The sequence below is a fragment of the Tinamus guttatus genome, unplaced genomic scaffold (assembly GCF_059628265.1).
Source record: "Tinamus guttatus ecotype Peru unplaced genomic scaffold, ASM5962826v1 Tinamus_guttatus_pri_ptg000198l, whole genome shotgun sequence".
NCBI classification, from domain to species: Eukaryota; Metazoa; Chordata; class Aves; order Tinamiformes; family Tinamidae; genus Tinamus; species Tinamus guttatus.
Genome location: NW_028288732.1, coordinates 5,388,410 through 5,415,946, shown reverse-complemented (window position 1 = coordinate 5,415,946; position 27,537 = coordinate 5,388,410). Strand labels below are relative to the sequence as shown.

At 37.6% G+C, this 27,537-nt stretch overlaps 1 protein-coding gene across 1 annotated transcript; it reads right to left on the bottom strand.

Annotated features, from left to right (window-relative positions):
* Positions 1 to 9,635: 9,635 nt before the first annotated feature.
* On the bottom strand, positions 9,636 to 22,628 carry ZBBX (zinc finger B-box domain containing). The gene is made up of 16 exons (XM_088523822.1): positions 22,506 to 22,628; positions 21,580 to 21,693; positions 20,469 to 20,562; positions 19,346 to 19,394; positions 19,120 to 19,229; positions 17,486 to 17,654; positions 16,894 to 17,014; positions 16,279 to 16,424; positions 15,946 to 16,049; positions 15,502 to 15,608; positions 14,567 to 14,733; positions 13,904 to 14,028; positions 12,815 to 12,992; positions 12,333 to 12,488; positions 10,883 to 11,116; positions 9,636 to 9,797 (listed from the first exon to the last, which is right to left on the bottom strand). The coding sequence occupies exons 1-16, from the start codon at positions 22,571 to 22,573 to the stop codon at positions 9,688 to 9,690; spliced, it is 2,052 nt and encodes a 683-aa protein (XP_088379948.1). The 5' UTR covers positions 22,574 to 22,628; the 3' UTR covers positions 9,636 to 9,687.
* Between the last annotated feature and the right edge of the window lie 4,909 nt (positions 22,629 to 27,537).

Below are 27,537 nucleotides of genomic sequence, written 5' to 3'. Positions count from 1 at the left end.
CTGCAGAATATTAAGCGCTTGAGTGTTGCCCAGGGCATGCCCAAGTTGGTTGTTCACTACAGTGTGTTTTAACAACCCTCTAAGATGCTGAAAGCGACCGGGTTGCACCGTGTGTTCCTGGGGAATGCCCAGCACGCGGAGCTCCTGGAGCAACAGCCCTCGCGCAGGGCTCAGGTTTTGGTTCCTGCTGCATCCCCCGGGCAGTGAAGGCAGTGGTGGGACACAGCAGGCACTTGCCCTCCCTACACACCACATCAAACAGCTCCAGAGCCCCCTGGCAGGGCTCCCCCACCTTCCTCTCCCTATTTCCAAGCCCTGGATCACCAGGGGGGCCCTGAGCCTCGTGGAGCCGCATTACAGCATCACCAACGAGCAGCATCGCTGCTGCTGATGCAGCCAAGGGTGGGAAGGTCAAGGGTGAGGATGTGTTCGAGGTGTAACAACATCGACCGCACTAGGTGTCCATCACATTTCCATCAGGATTGTCTCCAGCAGGGAATTTTTCATTTATTCTAGCATCTGAAGAGCTGCAGCTGTATTGCATCAATTGGCAGGACTGCCTGGAGGCAGCTCCATGGCCCTGCTTTGTGGCTCAGCTCTCATATAAAGAGTTTATCTGGCTTCTAAGGACACCAGTGTCATTCCAGCTTCCCCAAAGCAAACCTTGGTGGCGTTGCATTTGCTGCTGGTATCACGGAGGTAACGGCATTCAGGGTGGTAACAGGATTTCCAGGTTTCACTTTGGAGTGGGTTTTAATGTCAGAACAGTCTTTCAGACACTTCCTCCTCCCTATTACTCAAAAGAGGAATAGGTTTGTTTAATTCAACTCTTGTTCCTTCCTTTACTTCATTTTCTTTCACAAAGCAGAGCCCCAAGTCCCACCTCAATCTTTACAATATTTTAAAATAGCACTGCACTGATCAAAAGAAAACACCCATACAAATCCTGTCTCCATATTCCACTCAGTACTCCGCAACAATAATTCTATTCCAGGAATGTCCAGGTATAGCTTATAAACTCTGCATACCATAGGTTACCCATATATAAATCCCCCAGCAATCATGTCTCAGACAGGATCAACATGTGGGAGCAAGAGTGCAGAGTTCAGATTTCTGCTCTCAAAAAAAGGCCTTTAGAATTTAATTCTATCAACAGTTCTGTTCCCTCAAACCTCGCTGTCATTTCAGCTATCGTACCTGAAGACGTGGACTGATGCTCCCTTGAAAAGCTCAGGGCTGAGATGACCCTTGTTGACATCTGTGTTTCAAGCACTTGAAGGATCTCAGTGTAAACGCTCTCAGAAATTCACCCTTTCTGGTGTACAAGGAGGCAGACAGGTAGCCACAGAGTGAAAGGAGCAGCTGTGACGTACAGTGCTGGACACAGGGACCGATGGCACAGCAGCAGAGCATCCTGCCTTGCACCTAAGTCTGCCCCACTCTTTGAAAAGGGCATCAGGGACACACACACTTCAATGGTCCAGACTAGAAGGCTTCAATGGCCTCAAAGAAGCCATTCAAAATGTACAGGCAAATGAAGAAGAATTTTTGGACATCATGGTGGTAGGTTAGGCCAGAAGAGTTCTGAACCCAGTGAGGAAAGCAAGGTGTTTGAGTGGATTATAAGCCAAGCCTACTGAGAGAGGAAGAAAAAACACCTATAAAATCTGACAAGCTCCCTGTATTTGCTGTTCTTGCATAGATTCAACCATCAGCACCAAGCAAACAAAAATAGTTGGACCAGGTTGACTGATGAAAATGCAAGAGAGCTGATGGCGTCATTACCCAGATAGACCAGACTCAGACAGCCCAGGAACAAGGAATTATTTAAAGCACATGTAAGTGTCCGGTTTTACTGGAGAAATAAGAAACTAAAGTTACACAGCAAAAATTTCCCCAGAATGTGCTAATGTACTAACTTCTGAGAACAGTTTCATACCTTCTTAAACGTTGTCATTTCATATTCTTCTCACCTATTTGGCACTTCACAGTATAATTTTCCATGACTACCTTGGATCAAAAGCACTCATCTTTTTTTCTAGCTCTGCCAAATGCCAGACTTATTTATGCAACAAAAAAGGGATTTTATAATGAGCATTATATACTCATTCTTCACAGACAGTCTCAAAAGTCATTCTCTCTAGCATGTGTAAACCATGCAGATGACTAAAAAACCTTTTCTATCCCATTAACTATGTAACTAATCTGTCTAGTATATCCTTTAAAACAAACATAACAGATTCAAGTTCCATAAATGCAGTTATGTACTATTATGAAGACCATAGGGGGAAGTTTTCTTCAGCCAGTTTAGCAAAATATAGCCTTTACATTTTAATTACTGTCTTTCATTAGGAGGACAGAATTAAATGAAAAGCGCTAATGAAAAGATCCTTCTAAACCAAAAATGCTAATACACACACACAACACACACACAAAAAAAAAAACCACACACACACCCCTACCTTTCAGGCTAAATAAGTAAGCAACTAAACAAAAATTTTGCATGCTCCACCTCTTGCAATCTTCCACCAGATACAAAAATATACACTCCTGTCCTTAGTTTATATATATTAAAATAAATAAATAAAGACCTATATTTTAATTTGGCGTTTGCTCTGTTTCTTGAAAAGGTTTTTATGATTTAGAAACTTTGGAGAAAAAAATAAGCATAATACAAAAACCACATCACCCCTATTACTATGCTCATTCATTTCTCCAAGGAGTTGAGATCTGCTGGTATGAGATCTTTATAAAAGCTAAGGCTATGATTCCTCCAAATGTATTTATTATTTCTCCAGGTTAACCTAGTTTTTTTCCTTAATCTGTACTAACACTGTACTTAATCTAATAAATTAGACTTACTTGTTGGGGTCTTTGACCTCAGCCTCCCATTGAAAAGCTTTTTCAAGACTGGTGTCACAGTTGCTCCCTGCTATTCTTTCTGCACTGAGGCCAATTTAAGTGACATACCACAGCAGTAGGCTGATAATTTCACATTTGAATTCTCTGAGAAGTCCTGGGTGAAGACCATCTGGTCTTAGTGATTTGTTATCGCTCAATTTACTGATTTATTTTAAGAGAGTACTGCTAAAAAAAGAGTAGTGCCATGATATTACAAAGGTCAGTCCAGCTCAGCAGACCCTGCAGGAAGTTCATTTTGCAACATAATTTACCTAGAAATCATACACACATAACATGTGGCACCTATTTTTCTACAAGAGCTATAAAGATGTAGCTATTCTGTCTTCCCAGTTGGGTTGAGGTCAAAATCATAAGGGAATCTGACCAAGGACATAACACTAAAGCTGTTCCAGGCTCTTACTGGCAAATGATTTGCCTTTATTCTACCCCAATCGCACTGCTTTTGTATACACACACGTACCCTGAAGATATATGTGTGCTATTTTAATAAAGCAAATCTTGTTGCTCTCAATGTGCAGTCTCCTCATTGCAGACCTAGCTTCTCCATGTTAAAATATGAAATGATTCTTCCCTTCCATAGTAACATATGCATATCACACACATCTAGATTATTAATCCTTATCTTCCTTTTCACCCTTTATCAAATATTATCTACTCTTCTCATCATCTAAAAGAGAAAGTAAGGACCCATGCTGATTTTAACATAACGTTGTTTACTAAGTACTACGTTTCTAATAACACATAATAAATAAAAATGTCTCATTTGAGGAAGACACAGGTTTCAAAGGTATCATTTGCAATGAAAAAAATGCACGTGCATCTTGTGGGGGGAAGATTTAGGCCCTGACTGTTGCACATGTGAAAGAAGGGCAATTATTTTAATTTCCCTGGGCTGAGATCTATGCAAAGGGTTAAACAGCACCAGCAACTCCCCTGCTGCGGGGTGCCCAGCTAAGAGGAACAGTGATGAACCCAAGAGGGGACGGGCCTGGGTGCCTGCTGAGGAGCAGGGCCAAGGCGCTGGCAAGGAGAGGATTCCCTGGGCTCCAGCAGGGCCAAGGGGAGGAGGACACTGGGGCACTGATGGGTGACAAGTTTGTTGAGGTGCTTTTGACTTTAGCAGCTGCTTCAAACCAAGCTTACCTGCAACCACCACATCCGCTGTCCCCTCACAGCTTTTTTGTTCCTCTTGTTCTCTCTCCCTTCATTGGCTATAAAAGGAAGGAAAAGGAGAAGTTATAGACAAGAAGCAAAGCTTTGGATACAAGCAATAGACGCCTCATATAAAAAAGAATAAGGGGAATGAATTGAGAATATTTACTTGCTCTACTTTGCCACATGTTACATCTCGGTCAGCAGCACTGGAATGCAAGGGCAAGAGTGCAGAGAACATGATAAAAGCACAGGGGAGCAGTAGAGGGAAGCTGCGCTAGGTCCTTAACAGTGTTTGATACATACAACTCTACAGAGAAGATACTGGCTTCTTAATATTTCCGGAATGGGCAGCTTATTCAGAACCCTAAGTAAAGTTTTCATCGTTTACAAAATTTTAGCCCAGCAGGAAATAGGGGAATCACTGAAAGAAGTAATTTCTAATAAGGAAAGAAATATTTGCGTTAAAAAAAAATAGAAACAGCAAAGACATTGCTCAGCTCTCTTCATAAAAAGGTAAACCTAAGAATAGAGCAGCTGCCACCTTTGGTTGACAATTTGGGTAATGTTTTGACACCCCATCCAAATTCAGAGCTTTTTTTCCCCTCTTTGAAGTAAAGAGATTTGCTTTCAGCGTCCCATTTTGCAAAGTGGTTCCTGCAAGCACAAATCTTTCTTTGTCATTCATGCAAAAATGTTTAATGGATTTGTCAAGTTTGAACAGTTTTCAAAAGCACAAAGAGATTTTCACGCTATAAGTAACAGCATTTGAAACAGAATGAGGCATTAAATACAGATATAGGTACCACCAACAGAAGGAGACAATGCTCTTCAGAAGTGTTTAAAAGTGAGACATGGCAATGTTTAGGTCTGGATATTTTGCACAAGTACCTGTTGAATTCCTGGACAGTCACTGGCATATGCAGTAGTCTGTTTTTCATGCATAGAAGGAAAATGAGCACCAACCACACAAACCCATAGCAATTTAAGTGACAGTGTTGTAGTAACAGCCTGCAAAAACTTGAGGACATAAGAGTTGTCAATAGAGGACTCAGGGATGTGCTGTTCTTCCCCAGTTACAGAAAACTCAGTCAGCACCATGCACGGTGCCTCCCTGCTTCTATTTCCTTGGAGTGTTACCGTTCATTTCATTTGACTTCATTTCATAGCTTAGTACCTATATCTATATTTAACTCCTCACTTTGATTCAAATTCTGATGTCCAACAATGATAAAAACATTCCTGTGTTTTTGAAAGTTTAATATCAGCTAGATCATACAGCAAATTTTTTAAATGCAGCATTAAGTTCCAGGCCTGTGAATCCTTGTGAGAACTGATGGCCCAGAGGGCACAGTCACATGTCAAAACTGACGCCAGCAGCCCCGGTCCCAGCAGAACTGGGGACTCCCAAGTGCAGAGCAACAGACCTGCTGGTCTCTCCCACCTCGCGGTGCATCGTGAGGATGCAGCTGTGGAAGGGGTGAACGCAGACAAATTCCCATGAGAAAGGCTCTAGGCTTTCCAGTGAAGCTCTTCTTCCCAATAGTTTTCTCCTAGACAGGAAAACATCTGTCTCTAGTCACCTCCCCTTACTACATGTCTTCCTAAGCCTTTATTTACTCTTGCTTTACAGAATTCACTGCAGAAAGTGACAGAACCTTAATACCAAGCACGAGAAATACTGTCTTGCTCTGACAGTGAGATTATGCCCTAGCAGACTACTTAACACTGTTATTACCTTGGAGTGTCCCATAACTTTTGTCATGTGTTTTAAATTGACGACCTTCCTAGGCTGCATTGCTTTCTGAGACAGGGTTTTATTTTGACAACACACTGAGAGTACAGCTGTCTGGGCAAGAGTCATCTGCAATGAACAAAAAAGTTACTTATTTTTCTGATATTTTGCTAAACAATAACTAAAACGTTATTTCAATGTTCTATTTGGTTTAAAATGTTTCAGCAAGAAGTTCCTGTAAGAAAAAATAATTTTCTCAGTTGCCCTGTTAAACAATGAGCACTGTACCAAGTAGTAACAATAAATAACCTGCAGACAGGCCAAGTCCCGTAAACCTAAGACAAAACTCACTGTTGTGAAATAACTTATGTCGGGACTATTTTAACACTAATTCTTCTATTTGCCCTTGCTTCCAACGGGTTTGCATAGCTTTTCACAGTTCTGATATGTACAGTTTTGTGTCTCAAAAGAGAATTCAATAAAAGTCTTAGTGCACAGCTGAAAATTATATTAAACTCTAAGATCAAGTAGACATGTTAGTGGATAATACTTAAATAAAAGCATATTTTAAGGGACACCTATACAAAGAAACACAGATCATGTCCTTGCATTCTGTTCAATTTCTACTTTTTCTCCTACGAATACTACCCAAAATCACTCTTTCAGCCCAGTACCTACATAAATAACCAAGTGCTATATACAAGAGAGAAGTCTTTGACTACTCCTTAACGCTCAAGTCCAAGACACAGACCAAGAGCAGTCTGCATTTGAGCCTCCTCTGCTGCGCCCGGGTGGTTCAACACAAGTTGTCCATTTTAACAGGGGAAGGTTGTTGAAATCTTCATTACCAGAGCCCAACCAAGGAGGCCTTTTTTCAAGCCAGGCTTAAGGAGAAAGAGCCAGTTATTCTCAGGTTTCTGTAAGAGTGTTTTATCAGAGGCTCATTAGGTTTATGTCAACAAATCCAACATATAAGAAAAACAACTTTTGAGCAATACAAACAACAACTCTTTTTAGAGCAACTGTATTCAATTATGTTGGATTTCAGGGTGAATAGCAACACAGGTATTGGCTTTGCTTCCACAGTCAGAGCTCCCAGGGATTCAGCCTGTTTCAAGTGGCAGTAACAAGTGCTGCCAGGAAACTGGAAGGCAAAGGACTTTACTGCAAGAGCATTAGAATACTCAAGTGTTACACACTTAAGTTATATAAGTGAACCCAAACCTTCTCAGAGTTACAGTGCCAAATATATGCAGGTTGAAAAATTAAAATGCAAAATATGGTCTAGGAAAGCTATTTTGACTTTCAAAACAGAGCCCTCTCATGCAACATAAGAAATGTGACTTGGTGATACTTATCTATGACAGTTAAGCAAATTTTAATTTGCAAGGCAGAATGGAATTTTATATAGCTATAAAATGCTTTCTTTTGAAGTCCTGAAGCTTATGAACAACTTAAATTACCAAAAGGTATTTCATATTCCCAGTGCAATACAGAAGAAATAAAATCTAATCATGACATTTGTGTATTAGTTTTTGATGAAGTGAACAGCATTTTAAGATGTAAACTCCTCAGAACAATAATCTCCTTATTCTTTTAAGTGCTGCTTTGTAAAAGCAGCAGAACAATTTCCAGCAGCCTTTCAATATAAGTTACATTGCTAATTTTAAAATTCCTCAGTGGACACGTGTTCTTACCAGGAAGGCCTAAAAAGTTCCTGGTAAATTTAAAACTGATTCAGCTTTACATGGAATAATATTCATAATATTAGTGTAACCAGCAAACATTGCAAATAACATTATCTTAACTCTGGTCTGGCTAATAACTGCATAATTTAATCAGTTCTGAAACAAAAGAAGAGACCTACAGTTGCTTAAAGTATCTCTCTTAAGAAAATATAAGCCATTAGAAATATTCCTTACGGGTTGTTTCTAGCTGAACTGCATTTCCTACAAATAGAGCAAATTCTAATACACTTAATTTAGCAATGTTCTGCCCTATGTGCCATATAGCTTTTCAGCTAGAAAGCACCATGAGAAAACAATCTAATTACCTTCTTGCTGAATACTACGAGTTTGTACTTCCATATGGAAATTCTCAAGGTTTACACTGCATTTCAAAAAAAAAAAGAAGACATACAAGGAAACAGAAAGGGTACTCTGACAGGCTGCAGAAACAGAAAAGGACAGCAGCTGGGGAACTGCCAGGTTACTCAAAGCTAGACGTGGCCACATGAATGCTAGAATGATTTAATATATAGTGGATACAATCCCCTTCCAAAGTAAATTGCAAAAGAAATAAACTGTCAAGTAAATTTGCAAGACTTGGGCTTTGTAAAAAAAAATGGTCACTTCAAATGTAAAAACTAACGTAAAAAATGTCACATAGACTCACCCTAGTTGCTCAGAGGAAAAGAAAAACAAAAAAAAACAAACAAAAAAACAAAACAAGACATAAAAACACACACACAAATTGGTCTTTTTGATCAAAATTGATCAGAAAGGATCAATTTTTTTTCAGCAAATCCCTTATCACTTGGATTCAGCTCTCAGCATCTCTAAAACAGGGACAGTAGGAAAAAAGGATCTTCTTGTCAAGGTTATCAGTTCCATCACCACCACCACAACAATGAAAAAAACAGTAACATCAAAATATCCCCTTGGATTAGAGTTAATACAGTCTAATCTCCCAACATAATCACACGGAAGCCTTGCATGATCTTGCATGATATAAAATTTTTAAGTTTTGCAGCTACAGTTTAATAGTTGCATTTTTTTTTAAACAAAAGTCGAAGGAAAAATACCCATTCTGGCAAAACATCTTAGAAATCAGAGTGCAGAAAAAGAAGAGGACACTGAAAACTGAAAGTTCACTCCTACAGTACATCACCTGGTGAAATAAGCTACGTTTTACTTGAAAGTCACCATATGGTACCATGTAAAACAAAAGTACACAAGTCCTATTACACTTTCTACTATTCATCTCACCAAATAAGTCCATTCATGTTGAGTTACTTTCAATGCAAAAACACTACAGTAAAACTTTCTTGCATGTTACCTGCATAATGTAAAAAATGCTTTTGTATATGAAATTTTATCCTCAGGAAAGTAACTGTACATTGATTAAAAATTAAAGAATAAAAAAAACTAAAGAATAGTAAAGAACAGAAAGTCAAAATCAGGTGATTCAGCATTTTTATTCATAAGCTTACAAGATAATCCATATAAATAATATCAGCAGCACTCAAAACTCTTCTCCATTTGCTTCTTGTTTTGGTATCTTATTGAGAACAATTGTGCTAAATCCTTTGTGTGTTCACTGCAATGCAAGAACCTGTTGCTTATCCTTCAGAATTTCCTCCTCATCATCCATTTGGCCTTCATCCCAGCCCCTTAAAAGAAACACCACAGTCAGCAACTCCAATTTTTCAAGCTACTCTACTCCAAGAGTTAGTAACATGTTCACATATGCACAATAAAGCCACAAACATAACTCTGAATGTATTGCATATATACATAAATTATAGGCAACTATATTCATTTTTCTCCTCAACTTTTAATCACACACATTTTTAGCTCTTAACCGAGAGAGGTAAACAGCATTGTCACTATCATGCCTTTGAGAAATCCTACATCCTAGAAGAGGTAAAACATAACATAACAAAAAATAATTTGAAAAGCACCGTACAGAATACAGAATCACTATGTAACCTAGTTAGACTAACACTACTGAGGAGTACTGACTTAAAACAGCAACATATAAAGTATCTTGTTGACATTCATGATGAGCAATCAGGAAGTCAAGACTGTTTTCACTTTGGTTCTCCTGGGACATCAAGCATTCTACAGTATCACAGAACTAGAACCATTAGGTTTAACTTACCTTAAAGTATCAACTTTGCTGTGGTCTTTTAGTTCCATTTTTTTGTGAAAACTTGGACTATGAAAGGGTTCAAACGCTAAGCTGCAAACCTTCTCCTGAGTATTTCCTGAAATATTTTAGTGCATTTCAGTATCACATATAAAAAAAAAGGGTATGCAATGAGGTACGTGTCTTTTAGATAGAAACAAACAAACAGTTTAGGATGTCACTATAAACCCTTAAATGACTTGTGTTACATGGTTCCTGTCTCACCGGGAGGGATAGACAGAGGGTTTACTAAGATCTTATGCCAGCGAAGTATCAACTTTTGTATGTAGGGTCCCCTAATTCCTAGGCAACCTACAAATACTAGAGCAAAGATAGAGGTCAAGTGGCTACCTGATGAATGCACCTCAAACCAGACTATATTCCAACACCTATTGCCCCAATCAATCCAAAAAGGTCATCGACTGCATTCACAGCTTATCCTTTTTTAGGAAACGCAGATACCTATACCATTAATTTCATAGTTTCATATGGCTGTATGTTTCTGACAGAAGTCAATAAATAAGTGAAAAGTCTTCCAAGAAAATGGGAATGAAGAGGGAGACGAAGAACGGGGCAGTTTGTTGAGTATTAACTTCCCCTCCCTGCTCTCCTCTGTGCATAGGCAGCATGGATCTTCATTCTTTCACTCCCATCAACCCTGCAGAAATGTGGGTTTGATGAGAACCTGTCAAACAAAGGAAGACACCTCTCCTAAACTGTTGTGCTTTGCTGTGTCTTATTAGTGGTAGAGCTCCTCAGGACAGATCTGTAATTTGCACGCCACCTTCCCCATGACCCTCATATCAAAACAAATCCCACTTTCCAACATCAGAGAGACTCATTATTACCTAACCAAATAAAAGGATACCTAGTCAAAAGAAACTCATGATCTGACAGAGTCTCTAGCACCCAGCAGATTTCTGGAACAAAAATGCAATGGATAAAAATTCTAAATTTTCAGATTGTAGTTTGCTTAACTAAATTAACAGAGGGTTAAAATACAGTCCAATGGAGATAAAACATTCTGTTCAACCACAAAAATAGTCTTTTGTATCTCAAAGATTAGTGTGCTTGGAACCAAAACCAATTACGTCTCAGAAGACAAAATAATTTGTTTTACATTAGGCTTCTTTTAAAGAAGGAAAAAGCAGCACTGCCACTTACTTGTGTAACTTTGTAATTCTCTTTCCAGAGTGAGTAAGGCTTCGTGGTCAGCACCCTCTCCCAAAACATCCTCATCATGTTCATCTACAAGGCACTTCTCTCTTGACGCTTCATTAACACCTCTCACTGGATGTGCAGGTGAACTCCTTGGTCTTGGCCGAGTGCTTGTTGAGCCCTTTTCAGCCAATTTCGAGTATAGCATGTTTGTTGACCATGGTCTTCTAGAATCATTCCCTGATATAACACAAAAGGTCACAACTCCTAAAATATTCAAGATCTTATGTATAAAGAGAATTGAGACTCAGCTCACTATTGACCTTAAGTTAAAGTCACCAGTTGCATCCAATTGTTTATTAATCTTAAGTAAAACTGAATTGCTCAGTGTTAATAAAAACATTAAATTCATCAGGTGAAGTAGCCTCTCATACTTATGGGCTAAAGAAACATTTCCAGTTCAAGACCATATATGGTGACATCATGTTTGAGGGAAAAGACCAAATAAGGAAAACTTTGTGAAAAACTTTTGTTCTTTCATTTTGAATTTAGGGGCACATGAATAAAATATTAATATTTTTCTGCAATTCAAAATTGCCCCTTAATTTCACACATAGCATTTTTAAAAAGAAAATGCCATATTGATTGCTTAGAATGTGAGAAAAATGTAAGTTATTTTCCACCAGAGACAGCTGAAATTGAGAAAAGTGTAAAGTGCAGGATGCATTACTTGTTTTCTTTTCTCATAAGATTTGGCTTTTGAATCTAGGATTACTTCTTACTGAAATTATCTTATAAGAACTTTGGTAGTTTTTTAAAAAAACAAAACAAAACAAAAAACAACCAAAAACACACATCTAGTATGACTCTGGAGAGGACAATGTGACCAGAAGTATCACAGACTTGACGGTATGTAAGGAAAAGGAAGCGCTTTGATAATACAATTACCAAACAGCACAACTTGAGAATGCAAGTCTTCAGAGATCTCACTTCACCTCAGGGAAATTAGTGTTTCCAATGCCCGGCCACAGCTACATCTGCTAAATGCTTTTGCGTTTGTTGGAATCTACTTTGACAGTCATGGATTGTTTTACAGACAAGTAATGTCATTTCCTCTGAAAGGAAGCATTTAAGATGGAGTTTTCTAGGCTACATTCTTCATTATCAGAGAAGCTGAAAAAATAGATGCATCTTCAAGTACACCATTTGAAAAGTAAGAAAAAAAATAGAGAAACTCTAAAAATACTTCTCTTGGAAAAGAGTATTACAATCCCAACAAAAAAAAAAAAAAAGAGCCATACAGCTTGCATCTTAAAAACCCTAAAGGCCCAAAGGAAGAAGATCACTACACAAGCATGGTTTGATTAAAGATATCAAGATTATAAACATGCTAAAAAAGGTAAAAACAACCAGTAAAGTAGAACCTCAAAACTGTTTCTATCCTTACCTTCCTTACCTGGGTATGCTGCCATCAGGGCAGACATTCTATTTTGAGGGTTTTGTCTTTCCAGAAGATTTGAAGATCTGTTCAATTGATTTTCTAAGACATCTTGAACCACAGAGTCATCAGCATATTCACTTAAGCCTCTGTCAATAGTCCACTTTCCATCTCCTGAATGTCAACAGCATTGGAGGAAAACATTTGCACGTATTGTGATAATGTATTTACTGTTACTATAATTGCTACATCGAATGTACAACTAAAAGAAGCAATAAAACAAGTTTTCTTAACATTATGTGAAAAAAATTATATAGCACACTAAGTACCTTAGGTTAAAAAAAACCTAGGTTGATATATTGATGTAAACTACCACCACAAGGTACTGAGTTTATGACAGTAACCCCAAAGTGATTTTAAGGTAGATCCAGGTAGAGCAGTTACATGAAGAGAGGTATTCCAGAGGCAGTTCACAAAGTGCATTTAATCAATACCATTACCTGAAAATGAAATATTATCTTTTGCAGCATTCAAATCAGCACAAAGTGAAGATGATGCTTTGGGCATTCCTTGTTTAGGGTTTACACCTAAAGCAAAGAAACCTTCAAGTCCACAGTTCAATGTAGAAACACATTTCTCTCTTCGGGCCACTTCCTGTAATGACTTGAATAAAACACAAAAACATCAAAAAGAAAAAGGCTACATACAACTCCCTTGGAAGTTTATATTAATAAAATGATCATTTCACAAAACATGGAATGATTCTAATTGCCTTATGTAATTGATGCTTTTTCTATAATGTTGATGGCTTTAAGTGCTTTCAAAACCTACAGACTCCAGTTGTTATGCGACAAGAGTTTTCCGTCTCTCCTTCCTCTGACTGAACATAGCAATGAGAAGCAGCCTTTGTTTGCTTGCTTTTATTTATCTTTGTTTAAATCAAGAAAAGCAATACTTACTGCCTCATAATGACATCAAATCTAACAGCCCTGTCTTCAATTACTATTGACTTCCAACTTTCTTTTCAGCAGAAGAATACATGAATATTTTAGATTCGATAAGAGTATCTCCAATTCATCATATCCAACCGAGAGGAAGCAGCCTCAGTATCAACATGTGAAGAGCAGGGTGCTTTGCTTTTGTAGTGTTTTTTGTTTTTCTTTTCTCCTGACTTTCTCTCGATAGAGACCAGTCTATCTTTTTTCCTTTTTGGAACAACTACCAACCAAAGACTGACAATACAGAATGACATGAACAAAAGCCTTTTTATCCTCCCAAGATGAAACAAGCGATACAGTAACAAACCTCTCCAAGTAAAACTATCCTCCTGAGCGTTTTTCCTTTGTGGGTATATTTTGCAGGGGGTGGTAGGGAAAGGGGAGCCGTATATGTAGGAAGGAGGAAGAGGAGCACAGTGTTTCATAGAATCCATACAATTGTTAGTATCTCTCAGCTGATTTGGAAAATAAATAGGCAACATAGTTGATATATTTAGCAACTAAAGATATAATATTTTACCGCTGAGGACTGGCTACGCTCATGAATCTCTGTCTTCCCATAATTGTGTCTCAGAGATATTTGTTGCTTACTGGTTTAGTAGGGTTAGGGATCTTTTCATATAGTTTAGAGCCAAGCATTCTTCCCACAGTCTTGACTTTAATACTTTCCTTGGGCACTACATTTCTTTCAAGACAATTGCAGAAAACTCTTTTTTCTGTAAGAGTTCAAATAAAATAATTAACAGGGGAATATTTAATGGAAATTTATATTAGTTATAACCTGTAAACCTACACAATTGCTCTTCACAAATTCAAAACAAGAACCTTCTGTTCAAGCTAGCCCTAAGGCATAAGAAAATAATAATAATAAACTTTCAGCATCTTCCAGATCTGACAACTGAGCTGACTGACTGCTCAGTAGTATTTGCTCTACATCCAGTGGGTCCATTTCTGTATGTTGTTGCCCATGAACACATTAGATCTTGATAATATTTTTAACATACTTCCAAATACTTCTTGATAGTTTTGCCTCTTTACTTTTAAAATGCTCTATAATCTAACTAGAGACATCTTAAGAACTGCAATAGTAGCATTTACTTAACACTTCTTTAAAAGTAGCTTGTACATCGTTTAAAAAAAATCATTAAGATTTTTTTCAGGCAATTATCTTGGTTGATTATCACATCCTATGTGACTATGACAAAACTATGTAATACAATTCTGCAGGGCAGAGAAGAGGCTTTCAAAACTTACCTTGAGAAATTTCTTTAGGAAAAATAGGACTTCTATCAAGAAGAGGTAAAGGACATTGAGTGTCAGCTGTAGAATCTAAATGACCAAATGACTTTCTTGTTACGCCTACAATTTGTGTTGGCACAAGGTCTGGTACTGGGCTCCTCTGGTCTGAAGTTGCTGCACCACTGTGGGGAGGGGACAGGAAAGACCAAAAGAGCAAAATATAACAAGGTAGATCACATCAAACCATAGATAAATTTTAGGAAATCACAAGAACTGCACATGCACCGTTAGCAACACAGGTCCATTTATGAGGACTCTGTGTGCCTGCAATTACACGATTAATCACACGACAGGATCTTTAAAGCACACAGCATAACACAGCCCAGATACAGATCCTACTGCGATTAAAAACATGCAAAAGAAATTTCATCTGTAATTCAAGACCTACACATATGAAGAAATGCAACTTACATGATTTAACATTTGAAGGGATAAAGCAAACAATTTTCAAAGCAACAATTCTCTAACTACAGACATAGTTGAGGACACAAACTTAGTATTTACCAACTTTAATGGTAAGTGCTTCATATGTCTCTTAACTGATAAATTGTTTTTAGAACTTCTTATAAAATATTTGTTAGATCACTAGGTCATTCACAAAAGGAAAACTTTGAAGATGACAGAGTCATCACAGACAGAATCTTGGAAAAGCACTGAACTGAAGGAACTGAAAGAACTGACAGCATCATAACATTAGCACAGGCTGTGTCTTATGATAAGGATGAGAAGAGGAATTTCCCAGCCATGCCCTAAAGCATTTTGCAGTCAAGGAGTCTCCAAGATTCACAGGAAACGATTTTCTGAAAAGAGCTTGTTATTTAGGAATGCAACTATTTCAGAAGCAAGATAGGATTACTCCCTCTTCCAAATAATCTCTGCATTTCTGATACCTTCCAGACTGCTTGAGTGGTTCAGTTTTTCTTTGCTTATTCATTCCCATAGCCCCAGCTTCCATCACCAAAAAGTTAGATGATTGGTCCAAGTCCTTGTCATAAGACTAATCAAAAAAATAAATACATATTCAGCAACAGATTAATATTCCAAAAATACTAACTCAAGCGAGTAGAAGCCTGTAAATTCTCTTTTGTACAATTTCTATACAAATTGGGGTTGTTGGACACAAAATAAAAGAATTATGGGGAACCTTCTGCAATCTACTCTTTCCACATATGTAGTGTGGATCAACACCATACCAAATAAAGTTCTTACTAGATATTTAGTTGCTGCTAATTTAAATTTTTAACATGTCAATCTGATTAAAAAGCACAGGCCTTTTAAAGCAAATCATATTTGCAGTGATCCTATGTGCACAAAGTCATTCATTACATACTTACACCATCAAGGATCTCAATTTTCAGAGAGGATTCTGCCCTCTCAGAAACAATGTTGGGTTCCTTCTCTTTAAAAAGAGCTGCCCAATATCTCTTCATATCTTCAACTACAAAATATAACAACATTTGATACACTCACTTTTTCCAGCTTTAACTATCTCATACATCTACAAAATTTTGAGTATTTTACTTATTATGAAGCAGCATAAGAATCTCCTGATACATTTTTCAGGTAGAAACTAGTCTGTGACTGCTTAGTAATCAGAGAGAGGAAAAATATTCCCCCCCAAAAAAGATCCTTAACAGCTAGACTCAGTAAACAGAAATCCAATACACCTGTTGAATAGTCATCATCATCACTGTCATCATCATCTCCTTTTCCACCTCCTTCTTCGCCAATCACAGCAGCCTGATGTTCATTAAGTGCTTGGACAGGCCTTAAATCATTAACCTGATTACTAGAAACTTCATTAATAGGAGTTCTAAAAAAGAAAAAAGGAAAAAAATCTTTAATACATATAAAATAATGATGCTTTTTATCTCAGCAGTACATACTCAATATTTACTGCTACTGACAAGCAGCAACTTCTGATTTCATCAGTTTCCCCTCACGCTTCAGGGATTAACAAGATATCCCCCTTATGTTTAGAAATAAGTATCCTGAAGATCATAATTCCTTTCCTCTATGAAACCTCTTCAATTAGAAATGCCCCTAAAACAAATTGTCAAGTACTTCAAAAGCTGCAACAAACAGAGCAGAGAATGCTTGAAATTTCTCCTCCTGGAGTAGCTCTGAAATATTTGGTTACCAAATCTGGTTACAATTATTATTTTAATTAAAATACCCTATATACAATCATTTTAATTAACAAAATTTCATCAAAACTTTGATACAGTATCGAGAGTTCATGTTTAAGGATTTTTCACTTGTTACATTAGTAATTTCAATACCTTCTGTGCTTCTTAAGCAAGAGTTTTTCCATGTAGCTCAGACCATCCGCCTTGAATTCAACTTGGATAGGTTCTTTCATCAGAGTAAGGTGGGTCTGTACTTCACAAACTCCCACAGATGCTACTAAAATAATAAATATGTATACAGTTATTCATTTAAAGCTTGCTATGTTATTTTTAAATGAATACCACATTCCATGACTCCACAAATAAATCCCCACCATGCCATAAACAGGAAAAAAGTATCACTAGGATGTGTAGGAAAATTACAGAAAGAATGAACACTATCCAGGGGGTAAAGGTCAGAGACTATATTGGAGAAATCTAAGCAGACAAGCGTGGGTTTTTTTCCTATTTTTTTCAGGCATACTTCAACAGAATGCATTTTTTCACTGAGACAGACAGATAAAAGTCTGTGGAAGGCAGACAATGTACTTTGACAGCTGAACACGCACAGTCTTAAGACATGAGCGTATCTGTTTTGTGAAAATAGCAAGTTGCTCGTTTTCTACAAATTGAAGTATTTACTTTAAGAATGAGTATTAGCTCCAAAACACTTTTAAAGTACAATTAAGCCAGAATAACTTCATACCTGGCAGCACCTCACTGGAATTCAGTGCAGTTCTGTGATCACAGTATCTATTTCTCCATTGCATCAAAGCTTCCTGAAAAGATTGTGTAGATTCTTCCTCATTAAATGCACCCTGTAGTAATAACCCAGTCTCCTGTTTTTTAAGGCCTGTCTGTACTGATTCTGCGGGCTGGAAACAGTTTCACTTAATTAGTTAACACAGCTCTCTGATGCTAACCCCTCTTCCCAGCTATATACAGCAGTAACAACATTTTTACTATCAACAGCACCAATGTGGCACCCCATTCCCTGTGCTTAGTTTAACTATCATGGAAATCAAATCATCCAATTGCTAAATATGTTCTATCAAGAGCATACTAAAAATACAAAAATACAAAATAAATAAAAATAATTTATATGTTTTTAGTAGGCAGAAAGCACTAGCCACAGCCTATATCTCTAGTTATATCACAGACATGAAACAGTGGGAAACTTCCAGTTTTCCAACATGAGCTTCTGTCTGTTAACAGAATGATTAGGAAATCATTAATTTATTCTAAACACACATATAAACTTTCCACGGAACATAATAAAATAGCAGAAGGGAGCACAGTGATGGTGACAGAATCACCTAATTTCAATATTGTGCTCATGGAATTACGCTGCACTACATAGTGAGCACAAGTATAAGTAAGAATTCAGTAACTTAAGTTGTCCTCTGTGACATCAAATGGAATATTCCAGTAAAGTGTTTTATATGGAATGTGACATAGCCTATAAATTAGTTTAAATTATATGTAATTACATACAATTAATTAATGGAGTTCAGTCTGAGCATTCTGCTTAATGAAGCTCTTCGCTAGAGACAGACACTCTAACAGTTAACAAGATTAACTGGAGTACCAGTACACATTTAAAAATTAGTCTAGGAAAGCTCAAATTATAAATAATTATATGAGTCCAAGTTTAGCTTGAAAAAAAAGCAACCACTGCCAAACTAGAGAGTTTGGTCACTTGTCCTTTCCAACTCTTTCATTCCACTGGACCCAGAGGCTTTGACCTGGCATCACCAACCTACTGTTAACACAGAGAGACCACAAAAGCACATCCTTGGAGAAAGGAACAGGGAGAGCTCCCTCTGTAGTTGCCTTACTCCTTGGCTCATTCCACCCCCACGTACCACGCATCTCAAAGTAGCTAAGGATAGTGTTGATTTCTTTTTAACCACAAGAAAAAAATACAAATAAAAAAGGAATCATAGCTACCATTTTCTATTCTAAATGCAAAAGATCATTTTTCATATCGCATTACTTACTGCACTCTCGTTAGCTGCCTTTACTAAGAGGACAGCATTACTAATTTCAGAGCAGAATTAGAAAGGAGAGAGAAACAGACAATAGATGGAAAAAAATATTAGCAGGATAGTTTAGATTTAGTCATTCCCAATTTAAATTGAACAAGCACAGCACTCCATGACCCTCAGTTTAGATCCTAACATTTTTCCACTGAACTGCTGCATGACCTCTAATTCCCACAAATCAATTTCTAACATCTCAGTCCAGTTTACCTCTAAAAATAAATGGTTTGTAGGCTACACATGGCTTAGAGTTTACTGTAGAGCTCCTATATGGCATTGCTATATAGTAACCACTTACCAGCAACACACTGTTAGTTTCACACTGCCCATAGGGTGCTCCCCTCATTTCAGGGGTTTCAGAAGCTACAGCCTTTGCCACTTCACCCTTAAATGACTGTTTCACTGGCTCTGGAAAAGAGCATCCCAATCTCTTATTAGCATCTTTATTGCTTCATTGTAGCAACTTCCAAAAGGTATACTTTATTAGAAGGAACTTTTCACTTAGATAACACATATGTCTTTACCCTGAATCTGTTCTTTGAGCATTTTCAGTGTCACTTTTCCTGAAGATACCTAAAAATATTTATAAAATAAGAACATTTATACAAGTGAAAATATTAGAATATTTATACAAGCTTATACTAAGGTACAGGACTATAAATATTAAAGGGTTTCTAAATTGGTAATGAAAATGTACACTTTTCTAAAATGCTAGTGTTTACATGAAAAAAGCTATATAGGTTTATAACATCTGCACTGACAGCATTTATGCGACCCATCCATTGCCACCACAAACCCTCCACTGGGACCTCCCTCTCCTCAACCCCAGCAGAAATAGCATCATCTTCTCAACATATACAGAATAGCTTCCGGATAGAGAGAGAGGGAAAAGAAAAAAAAGAAAAAAAAAAAAGTAAATGTCAGCACTATTTGGCCACTATTTTGAATATTAATTATGCCAGCTACTGTGGGCCAGGTGGCAAGAGAACCTGTGCTTGTGGTCTCAGCCTCCTTCTGTTCTGATTGTAAGTAAACCAACACAGAATCATCAAGAGATAAGATACTGGGCATGCAAAAGCTGAGAAATGCAATGCTCAAAAAACCTGCATATGCCAGAGAACAAACCAGAGAGAAAGATGAGAGATTTACAGTGAAGACAGATGCTGTCAGGCAAGACAGAGTTAAAGCATCAATGAGCTAGAGAAGAAGTTTGAAGTCGAGTATGTTTAACTCCAGTGCATTTCTCACACAGGCTATAGCTATGAAGATGGCAAACTTGTACTCAAAACTACAGAAGAAACCTGGTATCTCAGATCCAGTCATCTGTAGACAAGGTTAAATTAATTTGAAAGACAGACTCCTGATGACTCTAACTGGTATCATATTAGATTTACCATACTAACCTTACAGAAGCAAGCAGAGTTTGCTTTTACCTACTGCAAGCAGAAAACAGCAGATTACCAGTGAGTTCTTCCAGCTCAAAGGGAAACTCAGGCTTGACATGAAAAAATAAGCAATCTTTTAAATTCTATAGTGAATTTGCTTATATTTTCATTTTTATAGTATTTAAATTTGGCATATTGGTACAAGTCTTCTAAATCTTGTTTTTAAATGGCATTATCCATGACTATACTGATAGTTTCTTACTTTATTACTGTTTTCTTGTTTTTGAGACAAAAGGCGAGCTTGGATGGTCATTGGTCCTGCCTGCCCATTTCTCCAGTGAAAAGCCCTTGATTTCCTGTGAACCAATACCAGCAAAAATATTACTATCCGTGTGTCTTCTGTAAGAACCAGCCAAAGCAGCATAGCTGTTTTCCTTAATTATATTAAGAAGCAAACACCACAAAAATAAAAAGCTTTTAAGATCACCAACTCCCCAAAACAAACCCCTCCCACCCCCTTGGATTATGATTACTTTGCATCTACTTGAATAGGAATGAAAACACAACACTTAAAGCATTTATTTTTGACCACTATTATTTAAATTTAGACATATGAAAGTTCAATCAATTCTCATGGTTTTGGAAGAACAAAAACACAACAGAAAATGATTACCCAATCTACCCTAGGGCATGCTAATATGCACCATCTTTTACCATGCTAAGTGCATATAAACCTACAACACAAATTTTAGTGTAGAACAGATTTGTTAGTGACTAGCACAATTGGCATCAGAGATGGCAGGGAAGGATTTCCAACTAAGCAAGAGCAGAGAGTCAGTTATAGCTTTAGCACAGAGGTTAACAGGCTCCATAGTTCCTGACATGCATTGACTTGAACAATTAAAGATACTTTGGATACAAAAGCATTTTTTCCAGGCTGCAGAAAACAGTCTTTCTGAAAAGTTACACAGATGCAAAAAAAGGACTGAATCACTAAGACCAGATCCTCCTCCAAAACAGAAACTAGACTGGAACAGCAGAAGAGAGGTAGCATTTCCCCCGCTTCTGCGTTCAATCTGAGATAGGAGGGGGGAAAAAATAAAAATAAAAAATAATTAAGAAAAAAAAAAAAGGAGAACAGAAGAGGAAATAATTGAGCCAAAAAGGATCTTCATCTTGAAAGAGATTTGAAGAAGTGACAGGATAGCAAGCTTATCACTGGCCAAGCTGAGAAGAGATAGATGAACAAAGCAGACAATACAACTTTGAACTCTAAATTTTGTGGGGCTGGGGGCGAGAAGGGAAGAAGGGAAAGAGGAAGGGAGGAAAGCACTGGCTCACTGAATTCTTTTTTAAATATTAATTTCACATACTTTCTTTCTTCCTTTTCTCTATTCATGTTTGATTGTAGTTGCTGTAATTTCTTTTCCATCTCCTTATTTTCTAGTTCTAGTTGTACTTTTTCTAACTTCAATTCTCTGACATTCCTGTAGTAAAATATTAGAAATGACATGTAAGAAAATATCTGAAAATGTTAAAAGCTGCAAAACAAAAAAACATTGAGAAATTTGCCATTAAAGACAGGTCACCAAGACTGAAAACACAGCTCTGAAAAATGGAGGTCAGGTGCCTCCGTGCACCCCAGAACATCTTACAAAGCAGTTTGCTGAACCAGTACTCAGAGAATTTAGAGACTCTGCTCCCAGCAAGCAAAATATGAGAGCCTGAGGAAGAGCAATCCCTGGAAAAAGACAAAAAGCCCTTCAACAAGACAGGCTCTGATGTTAAAAAGGAACATGCTTCTATTCCGACAGGGACCTCTGCAACTCCACAGCACATGGACGTGCTAGTAAAGGGCAGCCTAAAGTGCCTGCCCTCCAGATACACAGCCCTAAGGGCAAAAAGAGTATATGGCAAAACAGAGGTCGAAATAAAAATATGTTGGATTTAGGGTTTGGTTGCTTTGGGGAACAGTGGCATGGCTCTCCCAAAGAAAATTTGATACAACTGCATCAGTACTTCAAGATTTGTTAGCTACGTTATAATAAACCAGTGAATGTCTAAGTATTTATGTTTTACAAATTATAATTAGATATACAGATTCATGAAACCTGTAACGTACCTCAAAGTAGATGAAAAAAAGAAGAAGGCTTATGGATAAAAGCGAAGTACTAGAAAATAAATGCATTATGATTCTTGTTGTTCCAATGCAAGCAAGTTCTTCTACTTAATGTTGCATTAAAACTTATTAAAAATGCTGAAACAACATCACTATCATCGTCAGAAAAAATGCACTTACTTGGCTTTTAATCTCACTGAGGTTCCAGCTTTTGAACCTGGGAGTACTACAAAGTCCTTGATGTTCATGATTCCCAGAGTAATCTCTTCTAAAAAGGAAAATTCAAATAATTCACAGTTAGCAACCTGTGTTCAAATGGGAATTTGATTGAAATTGAAACAGTAAAAAGTTATTACAAAGTAGAAAATATTAATGGGTGGAAAGAGAAACAGAAAGCAGAAATTGCTTACGCGTAGTAGCAATAAAATGCTAAATCAAATTTGAACTAAATACAATCAGAAAAAAACAACAACTTTTCATTACATTTATGATTTTAAGAGAAAGATTTAGCTGCCTGTTTCATTTAGGCATTCCTCTAAGTTTGAGAAAGCTTGATTAGTACTAGTAAAAATGCTCCTTTCTTAAACCACACCAACAAAACCAAAGAATATAGATAATTCTCAAAAATAAAGGCTCCAAATCCCAGCAAAACCATTGTGAATGGCTTTGGAAGATAAGTATCATGCAACATATGCAGATTCATATAAAGTAACATAATAACTCATGTAGCAAAAAACCTTATCCCATACTTTCAAAAATTCAGAGACAATTTTCGAGATATTTAGTTGCTTCACTTTTTTTTTTTTTTTGCATTTCAGTGATAGAATTCTTTTACAACAACCAAGCAAACGGCACAGAGTCAGCAGACTGTTGGAAGAAACATGCTAACATTCCATTTCAAGCATAGTGCCAAGTCTGAGCTTCCATTTGTGCTGCAAAAATGCATTAAAAAAAAAAAAAAAACACATTATTTTTCAGAGACTTACAACTGACAGGCTGTTTGGGAACTATTCTTCAACTTTTAGTTACCAGATTCCAGGTGAGAGCACTACCCAACTGAAATGATGTGGAAAAGCTTTGTATTTTCATCAGAAATATAACTGAGCTCAAGAGCAAAAGTTGTCTAGTCACCTATATACTCAAAAATTACAATTAGTACATTAAAGCATATCTAAACAGCACCTGCATCCATGAAACGTGTCAGTAACATATTGTAAACTGGTTCATAGCTTCTACTGTAGCAGAACATAAAAGCAGTGACAGACACACAAATATGTTTCTTACTGTGGCTGGAAAAAATAACACTCCAGAGGTTGTCATTTCAAAGCAATTATTCAAAATTGCTTTATTCCTTTATCATATTCTAAGATGAAACAAGACTCTCTCATCTCCGAATAGATAAAGATTCTTCTATTAAGAAATATGTTTGTATGATCAGAACTACAACATCTACAGAGAAAAAGATAACAGTCTGGTTTTGGTTCAACCTGAAGACTGACATAAATGACTAAGTCGAACTTACCAAGCCCAAAGAGGAGAAAATATTTACAAAAATGGTATTTTTTAAAAATTAATATGAGTTAAAACTTCAATATGTTGCCTTGTGCCATTTAAAGTAGTTTTAAATGTTAGTTTTAGAAAGCTGTGTAAACTAAATAAAACCATGCATAAAGTAGAAAAATGTAACACTGGGGAAAAAATCCTTTATTAGTAGTCCAAATCAATTTTGTTTTTAAACTAAGCCTCCTATACAAATTAAATTTAGAGTCAGAATCAAATGCATACATTTAACTTGCTAAAGTTTGTAAATAGGAGATGAAGTGCATATTTTTCCCCATTCTCACATAATTGTGTTTCAAATTCATAACTGTTATATTACAGAGCATTTAATCGATACAGGATTTTATTCAAAATCTGTTATCACTTCATTAAATGCAATTAGAAAAGTTCATTCTCAATTAAGCTGCCATATACTATCAACCATTTTCTTATATTAGAAAGACAAAGAAATTATATATGTAAATCATACTACTTTTATTATTTTCTTTTATGAATGTCACTACCAAATTACTCATTATTGTACTGAGTCAGATCTTTTTATCTGCACTCAATTATGTAAGGCAAAAACATAGTTCTTAATGCAACTGGACCATTTTCAAAGATAATTTACACAAAGTTTCCAAACTACTTACTTTAGGAAGCGAGTTTTAGACAGGGCAACTGCAGGCCTCCACCAAACTGCTTGGCACCTAATGAGAAACATTGTTATTTAAATAGGTAACAGGTGATTAAGTGTGAATTGTCCAGAGAAAACAAATGACTACATTTATTAAGAGCCAAATACTAGAGTCAATTGTAAATTACTGTAATTGGAAGTAAACTAACTAAAGTAGACTAAATTTCTACAGCTTCTTCTCATCAGTGAACCTGTAAAATCGAAAGGGAAACAACAGTATATGGATTAACTTGCATTCAATCCTTATTATTCTAAATCAAAACACTCTTCATTTACTTTGAAGAAGAACTCTTAAGGTAATTAAAAATAATGTGGCTAGCACTGCTCCTCAAATCAGCCTTTGGTTGTAAATTATTATAATTGAATCAAGTAAGACTTTTGATTCTCCCATAATGCTTTTTACCACTAATTAGCTTTTTTTAAAGTAAAGTTTAAAAAACAAAGAAAAAAAAAAAGAACTTTTCTTAAAAAGTAAAATTTGACACAGGTGGTGTCACTGATATGACAGCATAGGGAACACGAGCTGGTCTGGAGAGACTAAGATTACATTGCTCTACCTGACTGTTGAATTTGTAAGCTAATTAAAGTTATTACATTCACTGGTTGACCCAGCAAAACACACACAACTAAAACATATCTCCCTCAGTTGTGTACATTGATAGTTTAACCAAATCCTATGATTTCAGCTGCATTTCAAGGAGCATCTTGAAACACGACCAGAATGTCCTCTTTCCATGCAGCCTACTCAAATATCCCCCCCAAATAAAAGTTGCCAACAGATTACGAGGTGGGTTAGCACTAACACTACAGAACTGCAGCACCCACCTGCAAACCGTGCAGAAACGGGCGAGCGTGCAAGGAGCACGAGGGGAAACGGGCTGCATACGAGGAGCCAAGCCAGGACTTGCCGTATCCACCTCGAGCCCCAGCTAAGGCATGTTACAAACACCAGGTACCCCACAGGAGAGTGCTATAAAGGCGTAAGGAAAGGCAAGTGACGCATAAAACGAGAACAATTATCCATGTGGCACATGATTTGTTTGCCCCCCCTTTTTTTTTCCCACTCCCTTTTTGTAAGTTACAAGTGGCTCTGCTTTCCAATAATAATAATAATAATAATAATAATAATAAACAGTAAAAGGCAGGAAAGCCAAGGAGAGAAGGAAACAGCCTAAAACCAGAAAAACAAAACAAACAAACAAAAAGACAAAATAAACAAACAAAAAAAGAAATAGAAAAAAAAAAAGCAAAGGGTACGGGCAGTTCGCCGAGGTGCCCCCCGGCAGCCTTCGCCCACTCGCCGCCTCCCGCCGAGGCACCGCCCGGGGCTCCCCCGCTCCCGAGGCTCTTTCACCGCCGCCACCGACCCCGGAACGCGGCCGGGCCAGGCCGAGCCGAGCCGAACCGTGCCGGGCGTCGCTCCCGGTTCCCAGGGCAACGACGTCCCGGGCACGCGGCGCCGAGAGGGCGGGCGCGGAGGAGGCGGCGCCATTTGACGCCACCGGCGGCGCGGGGGGGTGAGGGAGGAGAAGGCGCCATTTTAGATCGTCCTCTGGCGCCTCCTGCGGTTCCCTCGCGGCTTGGGGCGCGGAAAGAAACGTGCTCGCGTAGCGGGTTTGTGCCGTTGTGTGGAGCATAACTGTACAAATACAGAGCAAATCCCCTCGGTGATCCTTGTATTCAGCGCTGTGCTTCAATCAGAAGGGGCAAACGGGGTGTGCGAAAATCTTGGCAACAGCAGAGTTGGCCCGAATTGATGGCGTTTTTTCCTCAGTCAGGACGCACAGGGGCAATGGCTGCATTCGCTCGGACCTTGGCTCTTCTGGGCGAAGGCCCCAAGTCAGCGCAGAGCTGTGCCAGAGAAGCGGCCGCACTCCTCAGCCGCAGGCCGTGTTGTCCCAACCCATTTCAACCGTTATTCCCTCAAATGATGCCTACCATGCGTGGCAGGATGATCATTTTTTGATCAATCACATTTTCCAGTTTATTTGCTTTAAGTTGAGCCCTTCCACTTTGGCTGTCTAGACTGTTATTTATAATTGATGCTCCTTGAGGAAAAAAAAAAAAAAAAGAAAAAAAAAGTATTTACAGAAAAGCTGACATTTCAGGAAAAAGCTCTTCATTTATGATCCAAGCCAAGCTGTAATATGTGCAAATCACTATCTGTTTAAAATTTATGCACTATGAGCTGTGCTTCATTTGGAAAATTTGCATTTGTCCCATATGTATTCAAGCTAGGAGGCACAAAATAAGTTGCACGGTTTTTCTTGACTGTATAATCTGTCTGGCAGTAATTTTCCCTCATCATTGTGGTTACAGTACAGTTTTCAAAATTTTACCCTGACAGGCAATTTGTGTTGAGAGCTGGTAGAAAACATATGGATTTTTTTTTTGATCTTTAGAAGGTGCCATAGTTTGCATAATGTATATGAATCTAAAAATACGTCCCAATACTCTTTCTTTTTAAACAAATTTGGAGTTGTTTTCTACTCTGTGAGCTGTTTTCATGGAAGAAGCATAAACAGCTAATCTACCTAAACAAAATAGTTCCAGTGACCATTCAAACAGTAACCACCTTAGGCTTAATTATTTAGGAATAAATGAATACTTCAGGCCAATTAGCGTCCTGGACAGTAGAAAATAATATTCTTTTGAGGAGATATTTAACCAAAACTCACCTTTAAAAGCAACCAATATCTGAATACAGAGGAGGTTATATCCTAAGCCCCAGGATTTTTTATCCTGTTTTTGTTATGACTGAGGAGAATATTCGGTGTGAACTGTGCCATTGGCAATACAGCTGATAAGCGTTTGGGCCAGCAGCATTATTTTGTAGCATATGTGCATGTTCTTTCCCATACGAAACAGGAAAACCCGACAAATGGAATTCTTCTTATCACCTTCTATGTCAATGCTTTTCTGCAACATATACATGGGAAACTTATATTGAATGAATATAAAAGTACCGTTATTGAT